At 53.2% G+C, this 16787-nt stretch overlaps 4 protein-coding genes across 10 annotated transcripts in view; 3 read left to right on the top strand and 1 right to left on the bottom strand.

Moving 5' to 3' along the window:
- The first annotated feature begins 575 nt into the window (after positions 1-575).
- Positions 576-7743, top strand: apmap (adipocyte plasma membrane associated protein). 2 transcript variants are annotated; one of them, XM_061789917.1, is made up of 9 exons: positions 576-775; positions 1108-1224; positions 2567-2682; positions 2791-2883; positions 6253-6369; positions 6555-6729; positions 6804-6938; positions 7052-7244; positions 7321-7743. In XM_061789917.1, the coding sequence occupies exons 1-9, from the start codon at positions 684-686 to the stop codon at positions 7528-7530; spliced, it is 1248 nt and encodes a 415-aa protein (XP_061645901.1). In that variant the 5' UTR covers positions 576-683; the 3' UTR covers positions 7531-7743. The 2 variants fall into 2 exon arrangements, with proteins under 2 accessions (XP_061645901.1, XP_061645902.1); XM_061789918.1 differs by lacking the exons at positions 576-775; positions 1108-1224 and adding an exon at positions 1293-2468.
- The window catches only part of shld2 (shieldin complex subunit 2), a 28287-nt gene continuing 14510 nt past the window's right edge, over positions 3011-16787 (bottom strand). For 2 of the 6 annotated variants that reach the window (XR_009790787.1, XR_009790789.1), the window contains exons 12-13: positions 13274-13545; positions 11393-11532 (exon numbers count right to left, since the gene is read on the bottom strand). The gene's annotated coding sequence lies outside the window, so the exon portion shown is untranslated. Of the gene's footprint in view, positions 6174-11132; positions 11533-13273; positions 13546-16787 lie in introns of those variants that run through there. The other 4 variants (XR_009790790.1, XM_061789899.1, XR_009790791.1 and 1 more) reach the window with 4 other exon arrangements.
- On the top strand, positions 7890-11554 carry LOC133485717 (uncharacterized). The gene is made up of 2 exons (XM_061789908.1): positions 7890-9329; positions 9404-11554. Exon 2 carries the CDS (start codon positions 9479-9481, stop codon positions 11108-11110), a length of 1632 nt encoding a protein of 543 aa, XP_061645892.1. The 5' UTR covers positions 7890-9329; positions 9404-9478; the 3' UTR covers positions 11111-11554.
- On the top strand, positions 11702-15430 carry LOC133485715 (uncharacterized). Its single transcript, XM_061789905.1, has 3 exons — positions 11702-14747; positions 14966-15196; positions 15282-15430. Exon 1 carries the CDS (start codon positions 11782-11784, stop codon positions 13957-13959), a length of 2178 nt encoding a protein of 725 aa, XP_061645889.1. The 5' UTR covers positions 11702-11781; the 3' UTR covers positions 13960-14747; positions 14966-15196; positions 15282-15430.

Raw genomic sequence — 16787 nt, 5'->3', positions numbered from 1 at the left:
TCATGTCAGTAATCGTTTGATGTAATTCAGGGCGCTCATCGGACGACCTGTCAATCAAGTGATGAGCGATGAGCATCCAAATTGTTTTGAACGGCGCGAACTTGACAAAAGTTCATCAAGCAAAGAAGAAATCAGAATAGAACGTCCTCTGCTGCCCTCTAGTGGTCAGTACTCGAAGTAAATTCTGTTAAAAACAAAAATACAAATCATCACGATCAGGATGTTGAGGTCACTGTGAGGGCGGGGCTTTGCTTCGTTGTCACGCCAACAACAATGCTTGTGTGTGTGCGGACGTCATTTGTTTCTTTTAATCCAAGAATATAATCCATTCATGAGTCAATCGCGTCGCTAATACAAACAAACATCGGCTGCCGTAGCAACCCGTTCCCCTTTGGTTCATTTCTCATCATATTGATAGCTGATGAGCCTCAATCCCAAATGTCGGGCTTTAAAAGTTATATTCTGTTTTCTCTTGTTCTTTGTTAGTCGCTCACGTTTGTAGATTGTGTTCTGGATTGACGTGAAAGCGAGACTGTATAAACAGCTCCCAGATGGCTTTTATTGTGAAGTCGCACCGGAAGCGGTGGAGCAGGTCACGTGCCGCGGCAACGTCACCTCGGTGTTCCGGAGAGCAAGGACGAACCGAGCCCAGCTGAAGGCCACCGCCGAACCGAAGCGGCAGCATGAACGAGACGGCGGGCCTGCGCTTCCGGCGGCAACACAGGCATGACGTCATCACCGACCGACTCGCCGAGCACGTGCACAAGGGCAAGGGGTGAGAAGCGCGGCGCAAACACACCACAACTTACAACACAAAGTACGAGGGGGAGAAGCGCGGCCAAACGTGACAAACACGAAGCTCGCTGACGGGAGGCAGTTCACAAAACACGTGACAGGAAGTGCTTGACTGACGTCTGACTGCTCCAATAAACCTCACCACTTGCTGTTGGACTCAACACACAGGAAGTGGAGAAAAAAAACACAAAAATACCACAACGTTGTTGTCTATATGAGTCCTGCCATTAGCGATCGTGTCACGCTATGCTAATGCTAATGCTAATGTCCGAGTGCGTGTGGCGGCGACGATGATGTCACTTCCTGTTGCAGGACGTACAGCGGGCGCGTGTTCCGGGCCAGCCTGCTGTCCGTGGGCGCCTTCCTGCTCTTGCCTCTGCTCGTCGTCCTGCTCGTCCTCGAGTCGCCCATCCACCCCGACGTCCTCGTGTGAGTCGTCGCCGCAAAGCGCTTCCCGACTGGCGCGGTCCTACAAAGTTCCTAAAAGGTCCTTTTGAATCATCGGGAATAGGGCGAACGATGACTGCGTTCGGAATCGCACTGACTCTATTCGTACACATTTAACTCGGGCTGCACAATATGAGCATCGTCATCGCAACGTTGGCGTATTGACATGCCGTCAATCAACTGGTTGCACGTGCTAATGAGCTTAGCACTGATGTTACGCTAAATTATAACCCATCAAACAACACGCACAGTGCAGCCCAGAATGTTGTACACACACTTTCAAACTTTATTTTGAACTATTAATGAGGACACAGGAAATATTTCCACACCTGCATTTACTGTATCTCTTTTCAGAATGTGACGAACGAACAGATTACTTCAGGTGTATACGACATGTTTTGCTTAAGCTAATGCACTCACATGTGGAAATATTAATGCATATGTGAGAACGTAAATTAAAAAAACCAAATGACTAGTGTTAGGAATGTGCTAATGACTACCGTATAACTGGGCGTGACAAGAAATGATGTCTGGCGGGACCTTTGCTTCATACTGCTGTGCGTTTAAATACAGGTGGACTCCATACGAATGTCTCCGTATACGTTTGTGCTTTACTGCGTGCTGGTTTTCACGTTCCGTGCATGTTATCTTGCATTTTTTAACCTGGCGATATACAGTTTACATACCGTAGCAGAATTTATGATTTCTTGGCCATTTTTCTGAGAATACGAATGATACCAGCGGAACGGTGGACAGTGCCTTCAAATTCTTCTTTTTGCATTGTTTCCCCACTTTAATGTTTAAAGGTCAGAGGACAAAGATGTTCCAAATTGTTCTCGCTAACCCTAGAACCCCTTTACAAACCACATCTGCCATTTCGAAGATTGAAATCGATAAATGTGATTCGGAACGCGCCTTCCGGTCTTGGGCTCTATCCGGCGCCGTGACGTCACACGAGCCAAACATCCTGTTCATTCGCTGTTGTGCGCTACTGTTCCATGCTGTTGTTCCTGTCCTTGCATGTTTGTCGCCGTAGGATTTAGCGATGTCACGATGGTTTATTGTGTGGCGTCGGGTTGCCTCTCTGAAAACCAGTGTACTCGGTGCCGCACGTTGTCGTCGTCGTCGATGTCGGCGGGGTTACCCTCGGTAATAGTGAACGGATATTTTGGGGTAACCGAAAGGCGCCACATGACGACAGAGCGTCAAAAAGGCCGACTGACGAGGTACCGGTTTAGGAGCCGTGGCTGCGTTGTGATGATGATGATGACGATAGCGATGGTGATGATGATGATGACGACGATGTCGTCCGACCGTCCCGCAGTCTGAAGGAGCCGCCGCCCATGGCGGGATGCTGGGAAGCCAACGCAAAGCTGCGGCTCGCTCACAGGCTCTACGAGGACGCCCTCGCCGGACCCGAGTCCGTCGCCAACATCGGAGGTCCCGACGCCGCAACGCGACATTTTATGCGGCGCTAGCTACTTAGCTAGCTGGCCATTGGTCCATTGACTCACTGATCACCTTTGGTGTGTGCGTGTGTGCGTGCAGATGTCTTTTATAGCGGAACAGCAGACGGGAGGATCGTGAAGCTGATCGGTGGAAGGGTTCACACGGTGGCCAGACTGGGAAAGCCTCCCTGTGGTGAGGCAAAACAACCCAAACGCACCTCTCCAAAGTTTGCTTTGGACTCACGCACAAATGTCCTTTTGGAAGACGAAATCAAACCAATCTGAAATAGCCAGTAAAAAGTGCTTTTGTTGGAAACGTACTAAAGTGAGCCCAAAGCTTTCACAGGTAGTGAGTGTCCTGTCGAAGTGTTTCCACATCAACAGTAACAGGAAATGCGTTGGACAACTTCCTGTTTCTTGAGGAATCATGTTGACATCGCTAATAATAACACATTTATTTTTGTCACCAAAATCTGATTTCCCACTTGAATTTATTTTTCTCCCCTTCACATGTAAAAAAAAAAAAGGAAAGACAACAACAATATTCAAAACAAGTTTGGATCTTAGTTTTGTTTTTCCTTCTGCGATTTTCTTTTTTTCCACAGCATTACTTAATATTTAACAAATACAAATATTTGTGGGGCAGCATGGCCCGGAAAAGACTTCGCAAGCCAGGCAATGATTGAACGGATTAAAAAACAAACAAACGTACGTGAAATCATGCTTGGAAGCGGTCAAGAATTGAGACATTTTTTCAGCTTGCAGACGTTGCGAGCACGTCGCTAAATGCTCCCCAAATCCCGCCTCCCCGGAACCTCCGGCTCCCGCTCAGCGGGGAGAGAAGCTGGCACGGGCCGCAGAGGCATTCTGGGACGGCCGCACCTTTGTCTCCATTGAAATTCAGCGGGCCATTAGTCGACAGCTGCGAGGGGGGCGGAAGTCATCTAGGTAGCGAGACCGCGGCGCACGCGCTGTCGTGGCCGCCGAGGTTCAGCTTTTGAGGACACGCGCGGGTGACGACTCTTAACGCCTTTGTGCCCACGGCGGGTCCGGTCCGGTCCGGTCCGCCGCCGCTCTGCAATGCGACGGGTGTGGAGCCAGAGCGCAGACATGCCGTTGAGTCGTGGGCATCGTTTGATGGCCGATTGCACACTATGCTGGCATCGTAAATGGGTTCCGATGAAAAGGAATGAGGAAGTGGCAATTCTGCTGAATGGCCAGCGCATGGAAGACGGGCGGGCACTTGGTGGAGGGCCTCATGCTGGAAAGTACACGCCCATGGCTCTGGTTTTTAGCCCTGCCCCAAAAATATGGCCGAAAGAGATGACGAAAAAGAGCCTTAAGCCATATCTCGACATTTCCTGACTAGCGTAAATCTGCGAAGGGCCGGGCTAAATTTGCGCCGCCCACTTCATTCGCCGCCGATCAAAGCGGCTTATTGATTCATTTCCTTCAAGTGAGGCGCAACGACGGTCTCGCGTGCACGGCTCGAGCGATCTGTGCCGCTGTCACTTGGCCGTGTGGCGCGAGTTAACGTCATGAAATCCAGGATGCGCTAGTGATACAGACCCGCTAATTTAGATATGCCTGCGGAATGAACCCATCCCCGCACGATCGTTCGTGCACTTGTTCCCTCCCGTAGCCGCGTGCTGGCCAGTGGGGTGATTTCCCGAGAGAAAAATGGGCTAATGATGATGATTCGGAATGAACTGCTTTCACAGGGTTTTTCTGAAGGAAATGCGTCCGAAATCAGAGCTCGCATACGTCTCCCGCTCCGCTGGTGGACCGCCAGCGTATTTCAAAATGGGACGTCTGCGCCGGTGCAGGCGGCTACAATCCTCTCCGTCGAATCCTCGAAAAGCGGCTCAAATGGTCTGGCGTATGGTGACGTCATAAATGCGGAAGAGGGCTTGAACGTTAGACTGGAGCGTTGAACTTAAGTACAGAATGAGCTGGAGAAACATCGCTGGCGAATGAAAAGTGTCCGCGGACCTCAAACGGTCGTTCGTTTCCTTCCGGATATCGATCCGGCGGTGCCCGTGAGGCCGTCATGATTCTCGGTGAGCGGCGAAAAGTTACCGTAGGATATATAAACGAGACTCTCCGTATTGGAAGGAAAGTAGCGTGGTGGTGGGTTGACTTTAGGGGTGGAACGCTTTTGGAAAAGCGGTTGGCCTGCATGTGTCCCGTTGCGTTCATAACGCTTGTGACTCCTTTTGTTCCCCCCTTTATTTGCCGATAAGGCGAAGCAGGCTATACGCTCCGGAGCACAATAGCGAGTTAGCCAAGATGGCGGCACGGACGCGTCATCTGCGTCACGTCCTCCGGCGACGCAGCGGCCAATCGATCGAACCTCGATTTACGCAACACCTCGCAAACTTAAAAAGCCACACAAAGTGCTTGACAAGATAAATGATAAAAGGAAAAGCTGTCCCCAATGCGACACCCAACGGCGTTCCGGTTAAAAAGCTGACGAGTGCTGTGAAGAAGCGCCGTCAGCAACACAAGCTGCCAGAATTTGCCTTGCAGCGGGCGCTTCCTCAGACTTCCTGGAAAAGTCGTCGGCTAACGATGCTACTAGCGCATCTTCATCTCCGCTACGTACGACATACCACTTGGAATTTACGTTTGGATTAGCGCGTGAACGTATGCGATGCTACGATGCGGTTAGCTAGCCTTTACAAAGTGGGAGGCATTAGCACGAACTGTTGTGATTTGGACGTCCGATGCCCTGAAACGAAAGCAGTTAAAGCATACCTTGTTGCTTTTCATTTCCAATCCATTTTGGTGGTGACAACTGTGTCCATGTCCACGACTGGAAGCACATCAACGCTGCTCGTAACATAAAGGCCCGGGTCGAAAAGAATTGCCCGGGTCTGCCTTAGACGGTCAGGGAGAGCATTCCGCAGACTAGGACGGCGGCGGTGCGGTCGCCCACCGATTGAAGCCTGGAGAAGGTTAGCCTGTCCAGGGCGGAGGCGGCGTGTGGAGAAATGGGGCGTGAGCGGCTCTTGGAGGAAGGGGGGCACTGCCGGGCCAGCAGGACCCCTTGGATTCTGAACAGGAAGCCAGTGGAGGGATTTGAGCACGAGTGCGATGTGGTCATACTCCTCAGGATCCTGGCAGCGCCGTTCTGTAGGGATTGCAGCCGCTGGATGTTCTCGTTGCAGTAATCCGGCTCGGGGGAGACGAAGGCGAGGACCGGTTTTGGGAGTGTGGGGCGGAGTTGTGCAATGTCCTTGAGGTGAAAGAAGGCAGTCTTGCGGAAGTGTTTGATGTGGGGGCTCAAAGGTCAGGTGAGAGTCCATTTTGACACCAAGGTTGGTGAATGTTGTGACGGGAGGATGAGCGCATCCGGTGTGGGCCGCCGACGGGCAGGGCTTCCGTTTTTGAACTGTTCAGTTGAAGGGCGTTGGCAGTCATCCACACCTTCATGCCCACCTGGCAGGTGGCGAGTGGTCGCACTATCAAGTTGTTGATTTCCTTGAGGGGGGGGGAAAAAAAAAGCGCCTATTATTCTCGAGAAATAACGGTACTGCATTTTGCGCCTGTGCGTGCGCAGGGTCTGCGGAGGACGAGGTGACCTGCGGGAGACCCCTGGGGATCCGAGTGGGACCCAACGGGACTTTATTTGTAGCAGACGCCTACTTGGGCGTCTTCGAGGTCAACCCCACCACAGGTGAGCAAGGCGTTCATTGCTAATATCTTCCTCTTCTTGCTCCGTTCCACACACGGCTCAAGTTTAAGGTGTGCATTCCCCCGAAACTAACTTGCAACAAACTTGGACAAAGACGAACGTAATGGTGGCATTTGGTGACCGGTACCGTCCCAGAATGCATCTCTTCCGGTCTTGCGTGTTTCCAGGCGAGTCGACTCGGCTGGTGTCGGGCGGTCAGGTGGTGGGCGGCAGGAAGTTGCTGTTCATCAACGACCTGGCGGTGACGCAGGACGGCAAGAAATTGTACTTCACCTCCTCCAGCAGCAGGTGGCAGCGTAGAGATTACCTGCACCTCATTATGGAGGCCACGGCCGACGGACGGTAGCGCAAAACGCCGCGGGGAAGCTTTGACGCGGGCCGGTCACGCGGCCTTACGCGCTTCTGCTTTCTGTCAGGGTGTTGGAGTACGACGCGGAGAGCGGAGAGCTGAGCGTGGTCATGGACAACCTGCGATTCCCCAACGGCATCCAGTTGCTTCCCGACGAGGAGTCCGTCCTGGTGGCCGAAACCACGATGGCCCGAATACGCAGGTACCGCGCCTGGCACACAATATGACCCTGATTTTTCTGTTTGGGCGGGGTCTATCACAAAAAAATCCTTGTCTGTGTACCAGACCTAACCTAACTCTTGGCATTTGGGGCAGGGTCCACGTGGCGGGTCTAAACAAGGGTGGCATGGACACGTTCATGGACAACCTTCCCGGTTTCCCCGACAACATCCGGCCCAGCTCCAGCGGCGGCTACTGGGTGGCCATGTCCGCCGTGCGCCCCAACCCTGGATTCTCCATGTTGGACTTCCTGTCGCAGAGACCCTGGATCAAGAAGTTCCTCCTCAAGGTAAACGGCGTCGCCCGCCCTCATCCGGACCGACCAATGAGAGCTCCCGTGCGACCGCTTCGCCTCCGCCCAGCAGCTCCTGAGCCAGGACGCGATGATGAAGTTGGTTCCTCGCTACAGCCTGGTGGCCGAGCTCCACGACGGGGGCATCTGCTCGCGGAGCCTCCACGACCCCGACGGGTCGGTGGCGGCGTACGTGAGTGAGGCGCACGAACATGACGGGAGTCTCTACCTGGGATCCTTCCGCTCGCCCTACCTCGCCAAGCTGGACCTGAGCCTCGTGTGATGTCCGCCTCTGGGCGGCCGGGAACCCGTCGCCCACGCGACAGTCTTTTTGTTTCTAATTTTCCACTTGTGTCGCTTCGATGTCAAACCCTCTTCCTTCTTCTTTCCTTCATAATGTCCTCCTTCCTTCCTTCCTTCCTTCCTCCCTCCCTCCTTTTTTTGTCTCGATGTTGAAGTCAAACGATCGAGTTGAAATACAGTGGATCAAAAAATGGTCTTTTCGTGGTGGGGTCAATACTGACCATTGACGCGGCTTGCATCCGGCAGACAAACGGCAGCATCGTTACACCTCGCGTCTTTGACCACCCAAACCCGCGAGCCGCCACCGAACGGCAAAAACAAGCGAACAAATGTGCCTGCGTTCGCAATTCGGAAATCCATCTTTTGACGTTGACGTTGTCGTTCACGTCCCAAAAACAAATGCGACATCCCACGCGTGCGCACAAAACGGGACGCGGGTCCGGTCATCGCACATTTCGAGGATTTTGGGCAAGCGCGGCCGACATTTTCTTCGATTTATCAGTCGCAAAGCACCTTCTTTTCGCCGCCGACTGTTTTGTCCAACAATCGTTGAAACATTTATTGGCGTTTGTTGACGTCCGTACAGGTGGGACGTGCGTGACGCGAGCGTCTCCACGTATCAAAGAGGCCCGGGTCGGACACGCAAGAAAGTCAGACGCACCCGCCGGCCGAGGGAGCGTTTTCGAGTTTGGGCTGAATCAAATCGATTCCACAGAATTGGCGCAGACTTGAACGGGTCGTCGCTGATTATTTGTCATTCGGCTTTGTTGCTTTTCGCATTAGCATTCTGTCAAGCACGGGTGTCAAACGTCCGAGCCGGCCCACGGGGATCGGTTTGCCCGTCAGGCAAGTTTTAGTTCATTGATTTTGGGACTCGTAGTTGAGAGAGACCAAATATCGCTTGTAAGCCATGTATGCAGTAGGAAATTGAGTTGAACTCCTTAGAAAGCAGCGCCTGTATGTACCGTATCGTATGCGTTGAAGTCATTTGGTGTGCAAATGTACGGTTACGTGGTTGCTGCTGCCTTTAACGCAGACGGCGCGGGTTCAAATCCTGGGGTCGGTGCACCGGTCCCTAGCCCAAATAGAAATGCGTAGCTGGCGTCAGCAAGGGCGTCCGGCGTCAAATCGGTGAAAAGTCGAAATGTACGAGTTCATTCGTTGCCAGCTCCTACGTGGAGACGGGCCGCTCATTTTCCAATTCGCATTCACGTCAATTCATTGTTTGTGATTGGGCTAAAATAGGCCTGCTTCTTATGGCAAAAGCTACTGGGCTAAGTTTCTTTTAAAAAAAAAAAAAAAATAATAATAATAATAATAATAAATGTATGTATATTGAAAATGATTGTTTTACAAAGGTACATTGAGGATATAGATTCACTGCGATCTGTAAACGAAAACACGGCTTCATATTATTGAGATTGCACCCGTTTTTTAAGAAAATTCAAACTGCTGAAACAAGATTTGCGGAGATAAGTTAGATAAGATTAATGATAGTAAATAAAAAAAAAATGAGGGGGAATGAAATTGCCATTATTCATAGCTTATCGGGCCGTGAATATGCTGTACTAGTCCGGCCCACTTGAGCTCAAATTGGGGTGAATGCGCCCCTGAACTAAAATGAGCTTGACACCCCTGCTGTAGGCCTTCTTCTTGACCACAACCCAGCATTACTGCCACCTAGAGGAATCGAGTGGAACACCACTGACTCGAGAGCCGAGTCGCAGGAGGAAGCCGGCGGACATTGGTTCGCCGCGGTGATGTCGTCGCTGAGAATGCGTACGTGTTTGGTCACAAAGAGTGAAGGTTGTGTTGTCTTCTCTGGTGAAAAGAAGCTTTATGACGTCACAAAGGCATCAAATCGCTCGGCGCGGCGAGAGCGGCCGTCGAGGCTTCGGCAAGACACAAAAGTCAACGGCGGCACAACGATGGAGATGGACAACTACTCCATCAAGGCGGAAGTCATCCTCCCGACGGTGCAGAAATACTTTGAGCGCATCCTGCCGGCGCAGTGGAGCATGCTGGCCGCGGGGACCGTCGACTCGGCCACGCAGGTCATCCTGGCGGACATGTGCACGGACATCACGCAGAAACTCTGCGCGGACACCGTTCGGGTCATCATCCCGGCGTTTAAGCAGCGCGCTCAGAGTGCCGACAAGAAAAGAACGAAGCTCAAAGTGGAAGGCGGACTGAGCACCGCGTTCGCGTCGGCGCTCGGCGTCCCCGAGCAGCCGAGCAAAAGTTCCCAAAAGCTGGACTCTCTCTTCAGGAGGGAGCTCTCTCAGCGGGTCAATCACACTTTGTCCGCCGCCACCAGCGCTGACAGTCAGCTGGTGCCTCTGATTTACATCCCGGGAACCTTCACCAAGATAGAAGTTCTGGCCAAGATGGTGCTGCTGGCCTGTGGCGCTCTCAAGGTTTACCTGAGCAAGATGGCCATTTACACAAAGTGCTTCAGACCGTGCTGGCGCCAAAAGACCAGACAAGAACCCCCCCGTGACTCCAAGTGCGGGAACGTGTGCATATTTAACCGGGAAGAAACCACGGAGGCCGTGATGAACATCCTGCGCAGGTGGACCGACGGCGAGGAGGAGTCCCTCTCACTCAGGACAAATCGGGAACTGAAGAAAACGGCAGCGGAAATCGTGACAACCATCATCGACGACCTGCACTGCCCCGACCCCTCGGAGGAGGGACGCAGTCGCTCCTCTACGCCTCATTTCAATCTGGGGCTGATAAAGGATCAACTCTGTGAGTTCTTTGAGTCTTGTGTGCCATGCACCAACAGCAGCAATGAATCTTCTCGCAAACGCAACTTTTTGAACTTTTGCCAAAAGACTTTCAAAGCGCTGTCCTCTGAGCTGCAGAGGGTCCGGTGTCGCTCCATGCGTATGCGCTGGGAAGAGGAGATCCGCCTACCTGGCAGCGTACCGCAGACTCCCCAGCCAAACGCCGAGCTCAGCTTCCAGGGGCTGCGGTCAGGTCTCGAGGGCGTGTTCCACAAAGTGGCGCTACCGACGGGGGACGCTAGTGTAGATGTGGACACAGTGCAACGGGAAGCAGACGAGTTCTCGCGAGACCTGGCAGATCAAATCTACCATTACATGACCGCCGACCATACTACAGTCCGCTCAGCTGCAGTGTGGAGGCACTTCTCAGAGCTGCTCATCTTAAAGGTGGATGAGAAAAACATGGAGGATGTCCAAGTTCTGCATAAGATGGTGGACGATGCCGCCACAAAGTTTGTACAGCAACTGCTCCTCTGGCTCAAGATGGAACCGGTGACGAGGGGGAACCGCGCCGACGAAATTTACGGTTGCCTGAACGACATCGACACGCTCATTACTGGCACCGTGATCCCACAAAAAATTCCAGCGGCGTGTCTGCAGGACAGGCACGGACCTCGGCCAGAGACGCCACCTGCGAATGAGGAATCGAGCGACGAGCTCAGTTTTTCGCTGCGTCGCGCTTGGGCTTCATCACACCGGCCATCGAGCGCGGCGGTGGAGAGGCCGCAACGTGGGAAGGAGTTTGTTTTTTTGGATGAAATATGGAGCTAGGAACCTTGGGGGGAAACACGAGGAGGAGGTTCCCTCCCACTTTGGTGGAGAATAAAAGACAATTGTTCCAACTTCACACTACTCGGCAACGACGTGAAAAGGAGGGGAAAGAAACGACAGCGGAAATGTGCAACCGTTAGTATTTAATCAGAAAAGCAAGTCGGCAATCGACGAGACTCCCGGGACGAAGTGGTCAGGGTACGCGGCGGCGTCCGGCGGGAAGAAGCCATCAAGATGTCAAGGTATGCAGAAGTCGTCAAGGTGAGCGCTCTCGGGAAGGTTGTAGCCCTGCCTGCCTGGCCGGAGAGGCGAGTCCCCTTCCGACATGCGGGGACGGGAAATACCAGAACAGGAAGACCTGCGAGTAGCCTCCGGATCCAAGGCTCAGTACATTGGTGAGAATCCGAAGTTTGTGTTGAAACCTCATTAAAGTGTACAAAAAGACAGCGTCAGAGTCAAATAATTGAATGCATACCGCACCGTGACACAATTATGTGATTCTATGCTAAAAAGCCTTATGATGTCACCACTATGCGCTGATAAAAAGTGCAAGTAGTTGTCTTCTCTGATGATGAAAAGCTTTATGATGTCACAAAGGCGTCAAAGCGCTCACACCGGCAAGAGCAGTGGCCCACGCTTGAGCAAGACACAAAGTCAACGGCGGCACGACGATGGAGATGGACAACTACTCCATCAAGGCGGAAGTCATCCTCCCGACGGTGCAGAAATACTTTGAGCGCATCCTGCCGGCGCAGTGGAGCATGCTGGCCGCGGGGACCATCGACTCGGCCACGCAGGTCATCCTGGCGGACATGTGCACGGACATCACGCAGAAACTCTGCGCGGACACCATTCGGGTCATCATCCCGGAGTTTAAGCAGCGCATTCAGAGTGCCGACAAGAAAAGAACGAAGCTCAAAGTGGAAGGCGGACTGAGCACCGCGTTCGCGTCGGCGCTCGGCGTCCCCGAGCAGCGCAGCAAAAGTTCCCAAAAGCTGGACTCTCTCTTCAAGAGGGAGATCTCTCAGCGGGTCAATCACACTTTGTCCGCCGCCACCAGCACTGACAGTCAGCTGGTGCCTCTGATTTACATCCCGGGAACCTTCACCAAGATAGAAGTTCTGGCCAAGATGGTGCTGCTGGCCTGTGGCGCTCTCAAGGTTTACCTGAGCAAGATGGCCATTTACACAAAGTGCTTCAGACCGTGCTGGCGCCAAAAGACCAGCCAAGAACCCCCCCGTGACTCCAAGTGCGGGAACGTGTGCATATTTAACCGGGAAGAAACCACGGAGGCCGTGATGAACATCCTGCGCAGGTGGACCGACGGCGAGGAGGAGTCCCTCTCACTCAGGACAAATCGGGAACTGAAGAAAACGGCAGCGGAAATCGTGACAACCATCATCGACGACCTGCACTGCCCCGACCCCTCGGAGGAGGGACGCAGTCGCTCCTCTACGCCTCATTTCAATCTGGGGCTGATAAAGGATCAACTCTGTGAGTTCTTTGAATCCTGCGTCTCGCCCAACAGCAGCAATGAATCTTCTCGCAAACGCAACTTTTTGAACTTTTGCCAAAAGAAGTTTGACGAACTGACATTTGAACTGCAGAAGGTCCGGTGTCGCTGCATGCGCTTGGAAGAAGAGCTGTCCCGATGTGGGACCCTAACACCAGATGGTGATAATCTGCTCAGCTTCCAGGGAATCCAGCCCGATCTTGAGGATGTGTTCCACAAAGTAGCGCTACCAGCGGGAGCCGCCAGCATAGATGTGGACAAGCTACGACACGAAGCCGACAAGTTCTCACTAGACCTGGCGGATAAACTCTACCATTACATGACCGCCAACCGGACCACCGTCCAATCAGATGCAGTGTGGAGGCGCTACTCAGAGCCACTCATCTTGGAGGTGGACGAGGAAAAACCGGAGAACATCCAAGTTCTGCACAAGATCGTAGAAGACACCGCTACAAAGTTTGTACAGCAGCTGCTGCTCTGGCTCAAGATGGAACCGGTGACGAGGGGGAACCACGCCGACGAGGTCTACGGTTGCTTGAACGACATCGACACGCTCATCGCAGGAACCGTGATCCCACGAGCAAAAGAGGAAGACCTGGATGACACCAGGCCCAAGAGCACGAGCTCGCACGTACGAAACGCGCACCCACCTTCCACGCGGGAAGAGACGGTCACCGTGGAAAGCGGGATCAGTCAAAAAACGGAGACGGACGGCGCCCAAGGAAAGACTCCACCCTCTGGCGTCGTACGCGTCGCTTGGCCGTCGCCACTCCGCCCGCCTTCCGCGCAGGAGACGCGCTTGCACCGGGACGCCTCCCGGTCGAGGAGTCCGTCCTCACGTGCGACGTCGCGCAGCTCGGTCTCCATGGAGGAGATGGTCACGTCGCTCGTGGCGGTGCTCGTCGTCCGGCTGCTGACCCGCCTTCAAAAGAAACACAAGCAGGTAGTTCTCTCCCGCGACACCCTGCCAATCATCCAGCGTCTGACCAAGAAGGTGCTGCAGGACCCGCGCTTATGCGTCATCACCGAGGCCAACATTTACAGCGTCAACAAGCTGATGAAGGCCGTCGTCCGGGAGCTGCTGCGAGAGTTCAACAGTACGCGCCAGCTGCTGGAGGCCTTCCTGTCCGACGAGCTGCGTTTTGACAACACCCTGCTGGAGCTGCTGATGTTCAACCTGGATGCGCTGAAAGCGCCCCAGCGACGCAGGACGCCAAAGTTCTTCGCCGCTGTGCGCAGGGTTTTCCTTTGGACTTTCTGTAGACGCTCCTCGAGCAGCAGGCAGGAAATCCTGGCGTATACCGAGACGGACTCGGGGAAGAGTGCCAGCGTTTAAGAACATCAACATCGTGGTGGTCTGCAGAACCAAAGCTTAAGACTTGTGTACACAATAATGATCTCGGGGTGCAACGCGTGGCCTTTTTGTACTTTTCTACTCGGTTTATTCACACAAGGTCAGTCTATCTCATTTCCATTTCACATCCGGCACCAGGGGACCCCGAAAGATCCACGCGCTTGCTCTTCGATTTCTCCTGTGTTCAGTTCCCAAAAGGAGACTTGTCTTGCAGACGGGGTAAATGAAACGGTTAACAGATATTTTTGGGAAGTCAAGAGAGTTTAAGAAAAAGTACATCATACAGAGAAGACCGGTAAAAAGAAAACCTAGGCCGATGGACCTGTTATACATGTATACATTTGAACCCTCTGGGGAAAGGATTCTCTGGTCCTACTAGTCCTCTAAATCTCCAGCTCCAGGGAAGGATCCCAAAGCGGCGCGGTTCTCGTTCACACCGGGAACATCGGTGCCTGGAGGCGGCCGTTCGAGAGGAAAACATTTGACGGCGTTTGGGCGTTGGTTCACACACGTGAGCTCGATGAGTCAGTATGGAGAACAGGTGAAAAACTTCCCGCCCGTCAGGTCGACCCGACCCGCCGGTTAGGCCCGTCGCTCCCGACGGCCCCGCCCGATTCCTCGGCAGGGCGTCGGCCGCCGCTCCAAATACCTGCGCCGCTATAAGATCGAGCTTCCTCCGCCCCACCTGCTGTCGGTCAACAACATGGATAAACTTCTAAACAGCGGCCTGGGTCAGGAGGCGCTGGCCAGTTTGGCCAAAGATAAAGCGGGTGAGTCAATCAATATTCCTGTGATAGGACTGTGTTTAATGGCACCGTGTCACGGAGACAACTTGCGACAACTTATGTGCGACAAATCCTTTTGGGTTTACAATAGGAATCTGTGCTGGAACAGCGCAGCATGTCTTCTCATGCCCAGGCTTTTGTGTCGAGGGCTGATAGGGGGGGAAGCAAACTGGTGCAGAAGTCAAGGTGCGCTTGTTTTGCAGGGGATTTTGCAGAGAATCTTGTGTACAAGATAGCAGGAGGGGGGGGAGCGGAGGGTCAGGAGGAGAAAAAAGGATTCGACGTGGGCTCGCTCATCGGCGGCGGCGGCAAGAGCGACGACAAAGGATTCGACGTGGGCTCGCTCATCGGCGGCGGCAAGAGCGACGACAAAGGATTCGACGTGGGAGACGTCCTGTCCATGGTCAGTTCGAAAGACGAGGGGGATGGAGGAGGTGAGTCATCAACTGGTAATTCGCCCAAAGAAACGCGGCCGTCGCTCCACGCAAACCCAACTTTGCCTTGCTTTCTTTGACGCAGGAATTAAGAACGTTGTGGGTGGACTGTTTGGCTAGGAGCGTGCTGACATCCTCATCGAGCGCCTCCACAACAATCAATCACGCCGCTCCTTAATAAAGACAATTGACCATGTACAACTATCGAAATATGAAATAAATCATTCCAAAACATGTCATTCTGCTTGTTATGTTATCGTGGCTGCCCGATCAAAAGCATCATTCTACAAAGGAATGTCAGACCTAGCGTGCGCCGTGTTGACAAACAAATACGCAAACCTAAAAATAACATTGGCACTAGTCTCGCCGTGTTCGCGTGCCGTGAGAGATCGTCGGGTGCGCCGCAGAAAACTTCCCGATGCTCCCTTTACAATTGCATTTCGCAATTGTCTAATTAGCACATAAGAAATAAATGTTTTCCCAACGCAAGGCACGATGTCGTTCAATCCGATCTCGGGGTCTTGTTCACGACCGAGGGAAGGACGCAGCGGGAGATCGGCGGAGCGTCCGCAGCGATGCGGACTCTCTTGTCGGTCTGTCGTGGCGGAGGAGGAGCTGAGGCAAAAGGCAATGCTCCCGATTTACCAGTCGATCTCCGTTCCTACCCTCACCCACGGTCACCAGCTGCGGGTGCCGACCAAAAGAACAAGATGGCCGAAATGAGTCTCCTCCGCGGGGCGTCCGGGCTCTCCCTTAGCGAAAGGGCGAGCCTCGAGAGAAGCCAGATGAGGCGGCTCGGGCATCCGATTCAGAGGCGTGCCGGGGACGACCCGGGACACGCCGGAGAGACCGTGTCCCTCGGCTCGCCCGGAAGAACCGGATGAAGTGGCCGGGGAGAGGGAAGTCTGGGCTTCCCTGCGACCCGGAAAATGGATGAATGGACGGACGGCTGGGGAGCATCGTGATGACAACTAAGCGTTCATTGTATTTGATGAAATTGTATTGTTTTTCAAACTGCATTATTTGCTGCAAAGCAAATTGCTCTTTTGGAATCTTTAATTCAACCTCTCAGAATTTCAGCACGCACAAGCTTACGGTCGATATTTGGAACTGAAACTCGTCAGTCGATCGGAGAAGGAGAATTTTACCGAATTTGGTATCGGCGATATCACACCTTTAAAGCTCTTCCCCGAAAAGGCGCTCGCTTTCTCCGATTTCCAAAATTCTTCCAGCATTTTGACACATCTCGTCATATTGTTGCGATCCAAGCCTCCCGACGACCGGCCTGAGCGCTCCGGGATCACGATGTCGCCGGAATTGTAATCTCGCGAGCGATCTCGCCGTGCATGTCGTCACTCACGTTGGCTACGAGCTGAGTTTGAGAGTAAACAAGCAATTGTAGTTTTCTCGTACTGCATATAGGACGATTGATTGAATTCTCCTGCCCCATTCGGTCATCTTTCTCGCTCTCCCTCTTCAGATCACCTGCAGGATGCATTTGGTTCCAAACTCCTCACGGTCGTAGCTCCCGGAGAGGCGAAGGTCTAATGGCGCCGATAGGCTTCGTTCCATAAAAACAGAGCTGTTGCAA

The sequence above is a fragment of the Phyllopteryx taeniolatus genome, chromosome 11 (assembly GCF_024500385.1).
Source record: "Phyllopteryx taeniolatus isolate TA_2022b chromosome 11, UOR_Ptae_1.2, whole genome shotgun sequence".
Lineage (NCBI taxonomy): Eukaryota > Metazoa > Chordata > Actinopteri > Syngnathiformes > Syngnathidae > Phyllopteryx > Phyllopteryx taeniolatus.
The sequence above is the reverse complement of the archived record's forward strand: the minus strand, read 5'-3'. Positions and strand labels throughout refer to the sequence as shown.

Coding starts and splice junctions, on each gene's coding strand:
- LOC133485715 (XM_061789905.1), top strand. CDS start 11,782: ATGGAGATGGACAACTACTCCATCAAGGCGGAAGTCATCCTCCCGACG.
- LOC133485717 (XM_061789908.1), top strand. CDS start 9,479: ATGGAGATGGACAACTACTCCATCAAGGCGGAAGTCATCCTCCCGACG.
- apmap (XM_061789917.1), top strand. CDS start 684: ATGAACGAGACGGCGGGCCTGCGCTTCCGGCGGCAACACAGGCATGAC. Junction 776..1,107: donor CACGTGCACAAGGGCAAGGG/GTGAGAAGCGCG, acceptor TTCCTGTTGCAG/GACGTACAGCGGGCGCGTGT. Junction 1,225..2,566: donor ATCCACCCCGACGTCCTCGT/GTGAGTCGTCGC, acceptor ACCGTCCCGCAG/TCTGAAGGAGCCGCCGCCCA.